General features: G+C 39.8%; 1 protein-coding gene across 1 annotated transcript in view; it reads right to left on the reverse strand.

Moving 5' to 3' along the window:
* LOC126456565 (semaphorin-5A-like) overlaps positions 1 to 17,392 on the reverse strand; it is a 221,240-nt gene that overhangs the window by 64,219 nt on the left and 139,629 nt on the right. Inside the window, exon 8 of the mRNA XM_050092311.1 lies at positions 9,638 to 9,897. Coding sequence (XP_049948268.1) covers positions 9,638 to 9,897 — 260 coding nt within the window. The remainder of the gene's footprint in view (positions 1 to 9,637; positions 9,898 to 17,392) is intronic.

Below are 17,392 nucleotides of genomic sequence, written 5' to 3' on the forward strand. Positions count from 1 at the left end.
CACCTGACTCCATCAACCTCCTGACCCCACCAACACCCCGCACCCCTACCTTCCACCTTCTTCCTAAAATTCACAAACCCAATCATCCCGGCCGTCCCATTGTACCTGGTTACCAAGCCCCCACAGAACGTATCTCTGCCTACGTAGATCAACACCTTCAACCCATTACATGCAGTCTCCCATCTTTCATCAAAGACACCAACCACTTTCTCGAACGCCTGGAATCCTTACCCTGTCTGTTACCCCCGGAAACCATCCTTGTAACCATTGATGCCACTTCCTTATACACAAATATTCCGCAAGTCCAGGTCCTCGCTGCGATGGAGCACTTCCTTTCACGCCGATCATCTGCCACCCTACCTAAAACCTCTTTCCTCATTACCTTAGCCAGCTTCATCCTGACCCACAACTTCTTCACTTTCGAAGGCCAGACATACCAACAACTAAAGGGAACAGCCATGGCTACCAGGATGGCCCCCTCGTATGCCAACCTATTTATGGGTCGCTTAGAGGAAGCCTTCTTGGTTACCCAAGCCTGCCAACCCAAAGTTTGGTACAGATTTATTGATGACATCTTCATGATCTGGACCCACAGTGAAGAAGAACTCCAGAATTTCCTCTCCAGCCTCAACTCCTTTGGTTCCATCAGATTCACCTGGTCCTACTCAAAATCCCATGCCACTTTCCTTGACGTTGACCTCCAACTGTCCAATGGCCAGCTTCACACGTCTGTCCACATCAAACCCACCAACAAACAACAGTACCTCCATTACGACAGCTGCCACCCATTCCACATCAAACGGTCCCTTCCCTACAGCCTAGGTCTTTGTGGCAAACGGATCTGCTCCAGTCCGGAATTCCTGAACCATTTCACCAACAATCTGAAAACAGCTTTCACATCCCGCAACTACCCTCCCGACTTGGTACAGAAGCAAATAACGAGAGCCACTTCCTCATATCCTCAAACCCAGAACCTCCCACAGAAGAACCCCAAAAGTGCCCCACTTGTGACAGTATATTTTCCAGGACTGGATCAGAATCTGAATGTGGCTCTCCAGCAGGGATATGACTTCCTCAAATCCTGCCCTGAAATGAGATCCATCCTTCATGAAACCATCCCCACTCCACCAAGAGTGTCTTTCCGCCGTCCACCTAAACTTTGTAACCTCTTAGTTCATCCGTATGAAATCCCCAAACCACCTTCCCTACCCTCTGGCTCCTACCCTTGTAACCGCCCCTGGTGTAAAACCTGTCCCATGCACCCTCCCACCACCACCTACTCCAGTCCTGTAACCCGGAAGGTGTACACAATCAAAGGCAGAGCCACGTGTAAAAGCACCCGCGTGATTTACCAACTGACCTGCCTACACTGTGAAGCTTTCTATGTGGGAATGACCAGCAACAAACTGTCCATTCTCATGAATGGACACAGGCAAACAGTGTTTGTTGGTAATGAGGATCACCCTGTGGCTGAACACGCCTTGGTGCACGGCCAGCACATCTTGGCACAGTGTTACACCGTCCGGGTTATCTGGATACCTCCCACTAACACCAACCTGTCAGAACTCCGGAGATGGGAACTTGCCCTTCAGTATATCCTCTCTTCTCGTTATCCGCCAGGCCTCAATCTCCGCTAATTTCTAATTTCAATTTGCCGCCACTCATACCTCACTTGTCTTTCAACAACATCTTTGCCTCTGTACTTCCGCCTCGACTGACATCTCTGCCCAAACCCTTTGCCTTTACAAATGTCTGCTTGTGTCTGTGTATGTGCGGATGGATATGTGTGTGTGTGAGAGTGTATACCTGTCCTTTTTTCCCCCTAAGGTTAGTCTTTCCGCTCCCGGGATTGGAATGACTCCTTACCCTCTCCCTTAAAACCCACATCCTTTTGTCTTTCCCTCTCCTTCCCTCTTTCCTTTTGAAGCAACCGTTTGTTGCGAAAGCTTGAATTTTGTGTGTATGTTTGTGTTTGTTTGTGTGTCTATCGACCTGCCAGCACTTTCATTTGGTAAGTCACATCATCTTTGTTTTTAGATATATTTTTGCCACATGGAATGTTTCCCTCTCTCTCTCTCTCTCTCTCTAATTTTTTTTATTTTTTTTTATTTATTTTTTTTCCCCTTTCATCAAACTGGCACCCAACATGGGGCCCGAAAAAGCAGTGGCCACAAAATACACCCATGTGATAATTAGGGAATTATTGTAGTCGAACTTTGCTGGAGAACATTTGATAATTTTTTCATGTATTGTATGTATCGCCTAACCAATATTGTGTGGTAATACCTGTATATGATTTTTTACATGAGAACACTTTATACCCAGAGGCAAGCTGAAGAAGAGAGCTCATTATATCAAAAAATTAATTACCTACCACAATATCAGGGGGCAGCTGCACCCAAGATAGATCACCAAAAGGTAAAGCTACAGTGTAGTTGTCCTGTGGATAGTAAAGTAGCCTCAGTGCAGTGTTCTCGGATCATTAGTGGTGTGCTTGTTGTTATTGTTTTTTTTTTTTAAATAACAGGATATTTGAGTAGTTAGTCATCATAGTATACAATAAGTGTGTTTCAACAAATGACAATTTCTTGTGTGATTATGTCAGTGAAACCTGAGTGTTAGGATATTTAGTTCAGATTTTGTTTCTTTTGTTGACTATGGTTAGATTGCGTAGTCAAAAAAATATAAAAATGGATAATGAACAACAGTTAGCAATCAGTGATACTGAGTTAGAAAGTGGTGCACAAAGTAATGTTAGTGGCGTAGTTCAGGAAGTACAATGTGAGAATCTGGGGGCAGAAGGGCAAGAAATGTTGCCACTGCCAGCCAGTGATTCAGTTGAAAGTAGAAACACTGTGCCACCCACACGCACTAGACATGGACCAGAGAGTGGTGAGGTGTCAGAAGTGCAATCATTAAGAGTTACGTTCGAGCGCATGCTCAATTTCCGAGCTACATTTATACATGAACAAACAGAGCATGATCGATGCCAGCATGAGAGAGACTTGCAGTTAATGCAGTCTTTGGAAGCTATGCAAAGTGAGATTGTTAGTTTGAGACAAAACTATGAAACCGTACCCAAAGCAGTGCAAGAACTGAGCGAAAGAGTAGATAATATCCAGGTGGCTAACACCAGTATAGTAGATGAAATCAGTGTACTGGCTAACAGGATGGAAAAATTAGAAATTGACACAAGTCAAGCAATAGAGCAGAAAATGTCTGAACAGTGGAAAATTAGAAAGCTGATTGAGTGGGGAATAATAGAACCGTCTTTGTCCCCTTATGGAGTCCTTTGGTGGGTGGCAAAAGCAGACGGACAGGTACGGTTAGTATTAGATGCAAGAGACATAAACGAAATTATTGTACGTGATAGGACTCATCCGGAAAACTTAGATGAGCAAATTAAAAAATTCCATGGAGTGCAATATTTGACATCTGTTGATATGAAAAGTTCATTCTGGCAAATACCGGTCACACCCGAATCAAGGAAATATACTGCATTTATATTTGGGGGAAGGAGCTACCAATTTAGGGTACTACCTTTTGGCCTAAATGTAAGTGCAGGAGTTTTCATAACAGCCCTCGACGCGGTTTTGTGTCCAGATTTGCTGCAAAGGGTAACAGTGTATGTAGACGATCTGGTGATTGCTACTGCCACCTGGGAGGAGCACATAAAACTACTGGGTAGAGTCTTAGAAAGGTTTAAGCAAGGGGGAGTAACAGCGAATATTGAGAAATCCAAATTTGGACGTAATCAGATTAAATTTCTAGGTCACATAATAACACCACAAGGCATCAAACCTGAGAGCAAAAAACTTGACGCAATTCGTGGGTTTCCGAGCCCGAGAACTAAGAGACAACTCAAAGCGTTTATAGGTCTTGCATCCTTTTTTAGACGGTTTGTTCCAAACCAATTAATGAATAACGAGTCGTTATTGAGCCTGTTGCATAAAGATGCACACTGGGTATGGACAGAAGAATGTCAACGCGCATTTGATGCTATCAAAAACGCCTTGGTGAATGCAAACATACTGCGACACCCAGACATGATAAAAGATTTTTGCATAGCGACAGATTCGTGTTCATATGGTCTGGGCGCTTGTTTGTTTCAATGGGACAGGAGCAACGACCACACAACAATCAATGTAATCGATTTTGCCAGCCGCACACTAAACAGCTGTGAGAGAGCATATTCCGCTACCGAGTTAGAGGCTCTTGCAGTGGTTTGGGCGGTAAAGAAATTGAACTACTACATCCATGGCAAAGAAATCAAAGTATTCAGTGACCACCAGGCTCTGAGCTATTTAATGTCTTGCAAGTTATACCATACCCGCTTGCTAAGATGGAGGTTAGCATTGCAGGAATATAAAATTAAGATTATGTACATAAAAGGACAAGATAATGTTGTAGCTGACACCTTGTCGAGGCTCCCACTAGGGCTATCCTCAGTGTCAGAGATTGTGGAACAATCGGAGGAACATCTAATACTCTTAGTACAAGATAAGGTACATAGGAGGGCCTTTTTACATATATGTAAGAATATGTCTACATTACAGGAAACTGATCCGATTTGGCAAGATGTCATTAGCAAAATTAAAGAAGGTACCAATCTTAAAAGTGTGCAGAACTTCAAAATAGTAGATAATATTCTGTATTATAAAACAGGTGTGTCAAATGACCATGGAGTCGTGTGTATACCGCAACAGGCTATCCCAACTGTAGTGTGGCATACGCACTTAGCATGGGGTCATGCTGGGATAGGCAAAACAATAAGGATTTTATCCAGATACTGTTACTTTAAGGGAATAAGCCAGCAGACTTGCACCATTATCAGGACTTGTCCACTGTGCCAAAAAGCTAAGTTTCAAAATAAATCCACAAGGTTTGAACTGCACCCTATAGTGCCTCAGCGGCCACTTCAGTTAGTATCTATAGACATAGCAGGACCCTACCCTTGAGCCAGGGGTGGATTAAAGTACATTTTAGCGGTATATGACCTTTTCTCTAAATACTTGAAATTATACTGCCTTAAATCAGCCACCGCTCATGGAATAGTTAAATGGTTAGGGAAAGAATATTTTACACAGGTGGGTAAGCCTGAAGTGATAATATCAGATAATGCTTCCTATTTTACAGGTCATACCTGGAAGAACTATTTACATGAACAAGGCATAAAGCACATACTAATATCCCGTTTTCATCCACAGGCAAGTTTAGTAGAAAGAACATTTGGAGAGTTAAATAAATTTTTCAGGTTATATATCACATATAAGCACACAAGATGGCCAGATCTGATATCTAAATTTTTGGAAATTCACAACGTAACCCCACATGCCTCTACGGGGTATCCACCAACTGAGATTACAATGAATAATAATAGAGTACTGAATGGATGGCTGGCACCTTTGCCTAAGGTCCCAGTCATTCCTGAGCCTAAGGAAGAGAGGATAAGGAAAGCAGGGTGCAACCTTACCAGGTGCGCTCAGAAAAGGAAAGAAAAATATAATCGACATGTGATGAATAATCAAAAACTTAGTGTTGGGGACTTGATGCTCTTACGCAATCATCCTAAGTCCTCGGCACCCTTGAAACAGAATAGCAAGTGGCAATTAGTGTACAATAGACCTTTTAGAATAGTACGTGTGCCACATGAGTGTAGCTATCTCTTAGCAGATCCCCAATCAGGGAGAGTACGGGGACTGTATCCGCTTAAGGATGTGAAAATATTCCTACAGTAAATGACTAATAGTCCTATGTGTTATGTGTAAAAAGGTACACCATTCTTTTGGAAATGAATTAACATTAATGATGTGTGATCTGTATTGATAATATACTAGTGTAGAAGTATTTAGTTATAAGAATATGACTGACTTTCTCTTTTGTTTATGATTATTTGTGTTATGTCTTCTTTTTAATTAGTGTTAGCTTAAATATGCTCTAAATGTCTGCACAGATAACCTGATTAGTGCAATTATTTGTAGTGTTAAATTGTGACAGAGATCAGTCAGGAGGAACATTTCAGTAGTGATTAGTTTGTGTACTGCATGATATTCTATATGTGTGTCAAACTTGAAATATAGCTGTCAGATTGACAGGTTCGAACCCAGAATAATATTAATATTCATTTTCAAACCAGTATTATCAAAGAGAGTAATGCACCCAGTAGTGACCCGAGGGCACCATGGGAGGCAAATTTATTGCAAATGTAAGTAACGCAAAGTTACACACAAAGAAGCTTCAATTGAAGCATGTGCAGATCGAATCAGTAAAAAGAGCTAGCCTGATACTGTCCAAGTCAATTTTTGCCTACAGAGACTACACTGTAGTTACGTAGGACCTTGCAAGTAAAGAGAGACATAATTTCACAGGAGTTATTGAACAATATGCCTGAATCTGGCTGGAATGCACAAATAAAATCTACTCAAACATAAATATAGATAATTTTTTGGCAAACTAATATGAAATTTTAATATTTGTTATCATGTACGCAATCATCACACACCTTGGTAAAGAGCGAACAAAGAAGGTGTGCTGTTACAAAAAATTGCACAACGGACATTGTAACTGAAAAAATTTAAACAAAAGAGCAGTATTGTGTGGCAGAGACAGACAGTGACTGTTAAAACTGCAGCAATACGTCACGAGGTTGTTTTGAACAAGCAATAAGAAATTGTATCATCGCCGTGCGTGCAAGTGGACAAGGAACTAACACGACACAAACAGTGAGCCGATAATAGACGGTGGACCAAGCTAGTGTCAAACTATAACTTGTACTGTGCGTGTGTACAAAAAAAATATTCTTTGTGTGTCAAGGGACGCCAGGAAAGCACATTGACTACAGAGATACATTGTGTTCTAAGGTGAAAACTTGTGTGTGACTAATGACAAGTCATGACACAGTGAAAAAATATTGTGTGCCCATAAAACACGTTACTGTGACAACAAAACATTGTGCAAACCAGACTAGTGAAGGCCTACTGAATAATAACTGCCAATAACTGTGTGCGTTCTTTCCCACAGCAGGAAAAATGCCCATAAGGATAGTACACTGTTTGTGAACCTGTTGCATGTTTGCTGGAGCACTGCAAGAAGATGTCACACGGGCGAGCAGATATACAACACGCATCCGGCTACTTCAGCCATGCAGCGGCCGTAGCAACCCGTAACAGACCAGACAGCCACACGCCTCTCCTCGCCGTAGCTGTCAACACCGGGTGCGGTGACCTACACGGAGCCAACATGCCTCGCCGAGCGCCGCTCAACAATCTCTCCGCACCGCTCACCAACTACAGCATTATTGACACCGAGCCGACACGCCACGCCGAGCGCCGCTCAACAATCTCTCCGCACCGCTCACCAACTACAGCATTATTGACATATTCCAAAATATTTACACAAACTGCATAACATGTCAATGAACTCGATTTTTGACAAACACTGAACACTTATTATGTATACCCGTAAATTGATGAGAGAAAATGAACACTAACAAGTGTAGGAGATGGATTTGTAACATGTAGGTAGTGAGAACATTATGAAAGTGACGTTGTACTAAATGATTTTAAAAAAAACTAAGTGATATATCCTAGGACAAGTGACCTTGCAGTATATTGCAAAATGATAATTACGAGTTGTTAAACTCACACAACAAACTTTCGTTGAACTGTATGTGACTGTGATATTATGTAACCATTGATGACAAACTGCTAAATCATTTCAAAACAATTACTGTTAAAGAGACAAGATTAATCATGAACCAACTGGGATGGCTGGGCTCCGGCACAGTTTTGCCCAGGTTTCCTGTCTGCCTTCGCCCAAATCGGGGAGCCATGACATATATAACCCTGGGACTAATTAAAAGAGCCATTCCATATAAAAGAAAAAAAAGAAAAAAAACAGAATTGTAAAGAACGTTACTGGCACCATTGTGTCAAAGTATAGAAACTCTTTGCCAAATGCTGTCAGGGGGCAATGTAACGTTCCCTGGCAGCACACACACTATTAATAAACTGAAATGTCATTTAATTGTACTATGTACGCTGCTATGAAGCGATTCATATGTACTGTAATTGTTTAACAAAAAATATTATTTAATTTTGTATAAAGGACGTTGGTTATTATTGTAATATTTTCTGTAATAATATTCTCGATGTATTTAAGATTGTAATATTTCTATACTCATAATGTAATTACGAAATATGTTAATATCTGTGATGAAAAAATGTAAAATATAGCCACAGAGGAAAATAATGTTGTAAGATTACAAAGAGATATTCATAATCAGCAATAGTATAAATAGCACTACATAATGTGCATTCTTTGTCGTCTCCCTCGAGAGCTGAGAGAGAGAGGAACCTGTAATGTAGCATTATATGAATGAGTAGACTTCTTTTGTCTGTATCTATCTTTAGCCGCCATTATGGGAGAAATTATAAAGGTGTGTAATTTTAATTATTGTTATGGTCTAAATACATTATAATTTATCAAAATTGTGTATTACTAATGTAAATTAGCTTGCCCATGTCATCTATAATATTTCTTTACAGAATTTTCAGCACTTTCAGCGATTATCGTTGGTGTTGCTGGGCTGTGCCGTGACCGAACGATTTGCAGCGGCGGCACATTTAAAAAATTGTTCCGCTGTAAAATTAACCAAACCCGTAAATCGGGAGCAGGTAAAATTAGCAGTGAATTACGAAATATTTTTCTTTTACAGCAATCGTGAGGCTGACTGAATTTATTACTGGTTTTACATTTGTGCATTCATAGGCGGATAATTAACGTTGAAGTTGTTAATCTGTTGGTTCTTTCAATTTCTAAAGCAAATAACTTAAACGTATAGTGAAGTGTGTTTTGTCAATGATAATTAAACATTCAGGTCGGCTTGGCAATATTTAACCTTTTTATGCTAACAGAGACAGTCTTGTGTTTCATAGCTAACTCCGGGAAAGAATTCAGTAAATATTTAAAAACCCACTGCATCTAGAAAATATGTGCCAAGGCCGAAATACGTAAGAAATTTAATTTAAATAATTTTCAAAGTCATAAATGTTATTAATCAGTTAGTTTGAATTTATCAGCATGAGAGGGTTGCTAAAGTTCACATAATTTTAAATGTGCTTGATTCTGTCTAAATGAATTTTTATTACCACATGTAAAAAAAGGGGTTCTACAACAAAGTTCATACTGAAAGAGTAAATAACAAAAATATTTAAAGCCATTTCTTCCCCATTTTCATCCAAACAACATTTGAATTAGTGTATGGACAAACTCCATATCTGTTTGCAGAATTCTTCACAAACACATCTAATAAAATAACTAAATCATCGGATGTCACATAGTATATATTCTAACAAGTCAATAAACTCCGTCAGTTGTTTCAAAAGAATATACCATACAGCGACTCTTTTTTTTTGTGACAATGTTGTTGACACTTTGGGGGAAGGCCCATGATGTGGACATGAAGCTGTGTACAGTCCTTGAACTGTCTCTGGACTTTGAACAAATGAATGATGTTAATGTTCTCTTTTTCAACTTATCCTTACACAACATAATTATTCACTCTCTGTTGTGTTAATTAAATAGTATTTTCACACAACAAATGATTGTCTTGGATGCAATATGAACATTGCTGTACCTCAACCTTGTTGCCACCAATAATGACTGCTGAGCATCCTGCAGACAGCACAGTCAGCACCAGAAAGCCACCCTCAAGAGCAATGCGAACATTATCACAAGTGTAGCCAACACATTCCTCCTGCTGGCGCCTGATTAGTGCACCAAAAGGTCCCTGTGGTCGGAACCGCAAGTATGTTAATAGCATTCTTGCTGGCCTGCCAGTGGAAGAGTAATGTAACACACCATCACCCACAAATGTTGCCACTTCATGTGTTTTCACTGCAATGTGAAAAAATATTGGCATTACTGTGCAACTTGTTTTACTGCTAAGATATTATATAATACAAATTAAATACATTATTTTGATCTGTTTCATAAGTTAAATGCACTAAATAGACATACAACAGAGCAACTCCAACTTACATCCTACAGTTAACTTAAATGTAAACACATCCTGTTTCCTGATTTATATTTGCCATGAACTCTACATATCATCATTGGGGTAGTGAGGGTAGTGAAGCAAAATCAGAAATACTTAGCTCCAGTTTCAAACGTTCTGTGTGTGGTGAGCATACAGACTGAGTGGAAAGATTTACTGGGATAATTATTTTTTTCCCCATTTGGATTTCTGGTCAACTGTGGTTTACAGTTGAGCTGTGGCTGGACCTGGGCAGTTGTGACACCAGGTGGTTCTGGATACCACACCTACCCATCATCAGGCAACAATGATTATCAAAGTAAAAAAAGGGCAACTGAAACAAAGATTTATATGTTCAGTAAACTAGATAAAGAAGCAGTAGTGTTATATCTCAATGAGGAACTTGAAACTTTTTAGCTCAGGACAGCAGCATGTAGTAAAACTATGTCTCAAGTTTAAAAGAATAGAACGGTATGTGAGAGGAGTCTATTGCATTATAGGGGTATAACAAAGTAAAGTGCTATAAATAGAGAGATAATGAATGAAATGCATCTAGCTATCAAGAGAGCAATGTGTGAAGCTTTTCGTAACTACCATAATATAATATTGTTGAAAGATGTTTCACAAAACCCAAAGAAATCCTGGTCACATGTAAATGCTGTTAGTGGCACCATGGTTAGTATCTGGTCACTCACAGATGACTCAGCAGCTGAAATTGAGGGTAGTGAAGCAAAATCAGAAATACTTAGCTCCAGTTTCAAACGTTCTGTGTGTGGTGAGCATACAGACTGAGTGGAAAGATTTACTGGGATAATTATTTTTTTCCCCATTTGGATTTCTGGTCAACTGTGGTTTACAGTTGAGCTGTGGCTGGACCTGGGCAGTTGTGACACCAGGTGGTTCTGGATACCACACCTACCCATCATCAGGCAACAATGATTATCAAAGTAAAAAAAGGGCAACTGAAACAAAGATTTATATGTTCAGTAAACTAGATAAAGAAGCAGTAGTGTTATATCTCAATGAGGAACTTGAAACTTTTTAGCTCAGGACAGCAGCATGTAGTAAAACTATGTCTCAAGTTTAAAAGAATAGAACGGTATGTGAGAGGAGTCTATTGCATTATAGGGGTATAACAAAGTAAAGTGCTATAAATAGAGAGATAATGAATGAAATGCATCTAGCTATCAAGAGAGCAATGTGTGAAGCTTTTCGTAACTACCATAATATAATATTGTTGAAAGATGTTTCACAAAACCCAAAGAAATCCTGGTCACATGTAAATGCTGTTAGTGGCACCATGGTTAGTATCTGGTCACTCACAGATGACTCAGCAGCTGAAATTGAGGGTAGTGAAGCAAAATCAGAAATACTTAGCTCCAGTTTCAAACGTTCTGTGTGTGGTGAGCATACAGACTGAGTGGAAAGATTTACTGGGATAATTATTTTTTTCCCCATTTGGATTTCTGGTCAACTGTGGTTTACAGTTGAGCTGTGGCTGGACCTGGGCAGTTGTGACACCAGGTGGTTCTGGATACCACACCTACCCATCATCAGGCAACAATGATTATCAAAGTAAAAAAAGGGCAACTGAAACAAAGATTTATATGTTCAGTAAACTAGATAAAGAAGCAGTAGTGTTATATCTCAATGAGGAACTTGAAACTTTTTAGCTCAGGACAGCAGCATGTAGTAAAACTATGTCTCAAGTTTAAAAGAATAGAACGGTATGTGAGAGGAGTCTATTGCATTATAGGGGTATAACAAAGTAAAGTGCTATAAATAGAGAGATAATGAATGAAATGCATCTAGCTATCAAGAGAGCAATGTGTGAAGCTTTTCGTAACTACCATAATATAATATTGTTGAAAGATGTTTCACAAAACCCAAAGAAATCCTGGTCACATGTAAATGCTGTTAGTGGCACCATGGTTAGTATCTGGTCACTCACAGATGACTCAGCAGCTGAAATTGAGGGTAGTGAAGCAAAATCAGAAATACTTAGCTCCAGTTTCAAACGTTCTGTGTGTGGTGAGCATACAGACTGAGTGGAAAGATTTACTGGGATAATTATTTTTTTCCCCATTTGGATTTCTGGTCAACTGTGGTTTACAGTTGAGCTGTGGCTGGACCTGGGCAGTTGTGACACCAGGTGGTTCTGGATACCACACCTACCCATCATCAGGCAACAATGATTATCAAAGTAAAAAAAGGGCAACTGAAACAAAGATTTATATGTTCAGTAAACTAGATAAAGAAGCAGTAGTGTTATATCTCAATGAGGAACTTGAAACTTTTTAGCTCAGGACAGCAGCATGTAGTAAAACTATGTCTCAAGTTTAAAAGAATAGAACGGTATGTGAGAGGAGTCTATTGCATTATAGGGGTATAACAAAGTAAAGTGCTATAAATAGAGAGATAATGAATGAAATGCATCTAGCTATCAAGAGAGCAATGTGTGAAGCTTTTCGTAACTACCATAATATAATATTGTTGAAAGATGTTTCACAAAACCCAAAGAAATCCTGGTCACATGTAAATGCTGTTAGTGGCACCATGGTTAGTATCTGGTCACTCACAGATGACTCAGCAGCTGAAATTGAGGGTAGTGAAGCAAAATCAGAAATACTTAGCTCCAGTTTCAAACGTTCTGTGTGTGGTGAGCATACAGACTGAGTGGAAAGATTTACTGGGATAATTATTTTTTTCCCCATTTGGATTTCTGGTCAACTGTGGTTTACAGTTGAGCTGTGGCTGGACCTGGGCAGTTGTGACACCAGGTGGTTCTGGATACCACACCTACCCATCTTCAGTCCATGTGAATAGCATTCCCACACTGGGTACTGCTGACAGGGGATGCTATTGCAATGCATTGCTGAAGGGAGGGGCACATCCAAAGTACCCTTTACCAGCCAATCAGAGGGCATTGAATGGTCACCCGTAGTAGTGCAGTGGGCTAGTGAGAGCATACTGACACCACAGGGTCGCTCTCTTGTCTGCCAGTCCTTGTCCTGACTAGATGTGTTCTCCTGCTCCTCTTTCTGGGCAAATTGCCCCTCAGTCTGGCTGTGGCAGCCTCCTGCCATGCTGCAGTTTACATCTTCCTCTAACCCTTAGCAGCAGAAGACAGGGAAATAAACTCCAATCAGTGAATCAAACACTACTGGTGCAGTTACAGGAACAGGAGGCTGGTCTAATACACACACGCAAAAGTGAAACTAAGTAGGCAGCATGCCAAACTACACCAAGCACCACTACTAGAGCCTCTGCAGTGAAAACCATAACTTATGCACAAAATGTTGCTAGTATCTTCTCTTCAGTCTATTTTGTTCCCTCCATTTCAGTTAAATCTGGTGAGAATGTTGCCATTTTTTCACAGAATGTCCAAGATGTAGGATGCAGTTGCTCAAGGCCAGATAGCTTCTTGCTAAACATAACAAAACTAAAGCTTTCAGATACTGCACTCAACGGATGCCTTATGTAATGTAAATGGTGAAGATCTTGTGGCATTCACAGATGACATATGAACCATATCTCATCGCACCCATGCACTTGGAAAAGATACCATGGATAATGAGGTTCCAACTGATGAAACAGAGGCAAGAACTGCCAATGTATTCATTCACAGATAGAACCCACATATTGGGAGTGAAGTTAAAAGGGTTTCCCCCAATTCATTACATGGGGCCGTGAGATTAGCCTGTTACTTGAGGAAGCAGGTCAATTTGTTTCAACTCCTGTGTGAAACAAGCCGCACAATGGAGGGGAGGCTCAAGATGACTGGGGATCCTCCCCTCTATCGCCAGCTTTTCTGAACTGTGCATTCTCCATTCCCAAAATTATCCTGGCCTCAACCTACGGTAACCTACTGTTCCCATACCGTCCACCCAACAGTTTCCGCACCCTCATCTTCTATCATATCCTCCCTTTTCACGTTCCCTCACCCACTTTATTTGCTGCTCTCTACCACTGTAGTCACCCATTCTTTCCCCCTTCCCTGCTTCTCTTCTTTTCTGCTCCCCTTCTTTTCTGCTCCCCATTTTTTCCCCCACACCCCGCGTCTCGGCACTGTGCCTGGGAGTCTCCAGATCCTGCATGCCCCACCAGACAATGCTCTTGAGTACCTCCACCCTGCTATCCCTCCCCCTTCCCCACCAACTCAAGATTGTTATTTACTTGAGAGCTACATTCTAGTCAGACTGCCGGTGATAGCAGTCATGTGTGCATGAGGTGTGCTTCCTTGTGTGAATGTGTGTGTGTGTGTGTGTGTGTGTGTGTGTGTGTCTGTGTGTGTGTGTGTGTGTTTTCTTTGCTGAAGAAGGCTTTTGCACATTACATAAGGTAGGTTCTCAAAGACTCATTTACACTGCTGCAGACCATGTGTAATGAATAATTAACTACTGTAAGGTACAGATCACAACTTTCGGATAAGAGAATACTTGCTAGTAAAGTCCCTCTCAAATGCCTACCGAGATCAGCTTTGTCTAAGAGAACACACATTTTTGTTAAAATGCCACACAATTGTTCACACACACATAAAAACTATGAGTTAATTATTTATCTAAAGGTATTATTGAAGTTTGCCTACAAGAATTACAAGAGAGAAACAAGCTGGGAATCTACTGTTTTCTTCTGTTGGATGGACTCTAAAGGTATAGAAAGCTAAATGTTCATCCTTTTACTCACTTACACGGCATACCTGAAGTCATTCTACAACAGGGCTGTACTGTTTGTTCTCAGAAAGTTAATTACACAGTTAAATGTAGACTTTACTTTTCAACAATTTGTTACTGTTTGTAGAGTTTTATTGTTAATGTTGTCTGTTTCCTTTACCTAAACAGCACATAGACACATTCATTAGTGTTGATCAGAGAGAAATAAAACAATTGTATAATACAGTTATTTGAAATTAACCACTGAAACTACATCACATAGAAAGACTTCAATTATTTAAACTGGTAAGAAAACAAATTATGAAATGTTAGATGGAAGTTATGTTGACCTCTTACAACTCATGGACAATTTATGCCACAACCGTCCAGTACTGGTCAGATTCTTACACTTTTAATAAGCAACATTTTCTACTGTTTGTCAATGGATCTGTTCAAATGGTACCTGTTCCTATGGAATTATAATCAACCAAGGTAAATTTTGTTTTTACTATTGATGAAAAGTACAGTGTTTAATGGAAATAAAATTGCTGGGACAGATTACAACAAGACGAACACCTGTGGTATGCCCCATAGAACAATTGATACTGTTCTGTTGTAAAATAGGAGTGGAATTACAGTTGGAAAGACTTAATACACCGCAAGTGTGTCATCGTGCGAGTTATGTCAGACCTGTATGACAGCTCAGACCACAGGAATTCTCACCAGCTGGTTGCCTTCATTTCTTTTAAGGCATGATTGCCAGTCCCCGCTCCGTCAACCAGAACACATCAGATGCCATGCGCCATTATCCGGCCCCGTCCTGGATTCAACACAGAATGGATAGATTGAAACAAAACTTTAGCATAACACTATTAATTTAATTTGTATTCAATTTCTTTAACATTGATCCATTTGGGGAATGAAAGCTTTTGGCATCATTAATATCTGCAACAAGGATTACCAAACAGAGGGACACATTGTAAGGACAAGAATCTTCAAAGGAAACACTGGCACACTTCCTAGATCTTTGGCATTGTTCCTGTAACAGTTGATGCTACCATCTGCTTACTAATTAAATCATTTTCACACTCATCTTCAGATTGTTCAGGCTGGATGTGGCCCAAGTTCTATGCTGTTCCCCAAAATCTACTTAAATGGCTGTAACCACTACTTGCTTTTCAACTGGGAGAACATATTATTCTTTTGAGGAAAATTTCCTAGTGACGTGACTGGATCTTGTTCGCCCTCTTATTATCAATAACACAGGCCAATGAAAAATTTTTTTTGAAAAACTTTTATTTCATTTGATAGCTGATCTTTATTGATTTTTATGAGCTGAATTCAAATCTAGCCTTAGTTTTTTTGTATCACCCATAGTTGTCGAGCAATATGCTTTTTATTATATACTATAAAAATCTTACGATATATGGTAAATGGGGAAATTAATGAAGTGCTTTGTTACAACATAAACATGGTTTGTATTTATTGTAAGCTACTTAAAACAATGATATTTGTTAATAGAGGTTTCACTTGTTAGCTGGAATTGGTTTGTATTTTCTTTTTTTTCTTTGAAGCTTCTTGTGTAGCTTCTTCTATGATGAGTCGCTTGCTGAACTTCTCAGTGAAGTGACCAACAGTAGTCCCTCATCATGTTGGTGTTCCAGCGGCCTTGGTAGCATTTTTCCATCACTTTAATGTCCTGGTGAAAACACTCTCCTTACTCCTCACTAACATCCCGCAAGTAATCAAGGTGACTGTGAAAAAATAAACTTTCAAGCTCATTGAACAGCATAAAGTTTTAAACTTCTTTAACGTTGTAGCTATAATAGAAACATATTCTGGGTCTTTTTCATGTCCTAAGAACTTTGTAATGACTTGCTTGAATGAGACCCACGCTTCTTTCTCATTTAAGGTCATTGTCGATCCTAAGTTAACATCAAACATCAATTTTCTAATGTCAGGTCCGACAAAGATGCCTTCTTTTACTTTAGCTTCTGAAAGGTGTGGAAACTTTTGACAGAGATACTTAAAACATGGTCCATCTTTAGGCAAAGCCTTTGCAAACTGTTTCATTTGGCCTAACTTTCTATGTAGAGGTGGCAGGAGTACATTTTTTGGATCTACAAGGTTTTGCGTAGAATGTTCTTCTCACCAGGTTATAAAGACTCTATCCCAGGCCAGTTCTTTCTGCACCAGTGTCAATTAATAGCCTTACTTTCCCATTCACACAAGAAACATGGAAATTTGGTAAAGCCACCTTGCTGACCAAGGAGCATGCATGTTACTTTTAGATCGCCACATATCATCCAACCATGAGCAGAATAGCCTATTTTATTTAGCACTATTTCTAGGTTTCCATTGCTTTCTTTCATATGTACAGAATGTCCAACTGGTATAGATGCATACATGTTACCATTGTGTAATAAAACAGCCATTAAACTAGTTTTGGATGAATCAATAGACAGCCTCCAGTCTTCCTTTTTGTATTCAATACCAAACTCAATCATCAGAATGGGAATGTCTGAGCAGTACACTAAATCACCTTCTTGTTGAAAAAACTTGGAAAATTGCTTCTCTCTCTTTCTATACATGTATATGCTGGTTCCAACTGCCAATAAGTTCTTTTCTTTTAATCTATAGCCAAGCAATTCAGCTTTTTCTTTCGTTAAGCCCAGATCCCTAACCAAAGCATTACACTTGGTCT

This window comes from Schistocerca serialis, chromosome 2 (assembly GCF_023864345.2).
Source record: "Schistocerca serialis cubense isolate TAMUIC-IGC-003099 chromosome 2, iqSchSeri2.2, whole genome shotgun sequence".
Taxonomy (NCBI): domain Eukaryota; kingdom Metazoa; phylum Arthropoda; class Insecta; order Orthoptera; family Acrididae; genus Schistocerca; species Schistocerca serialis.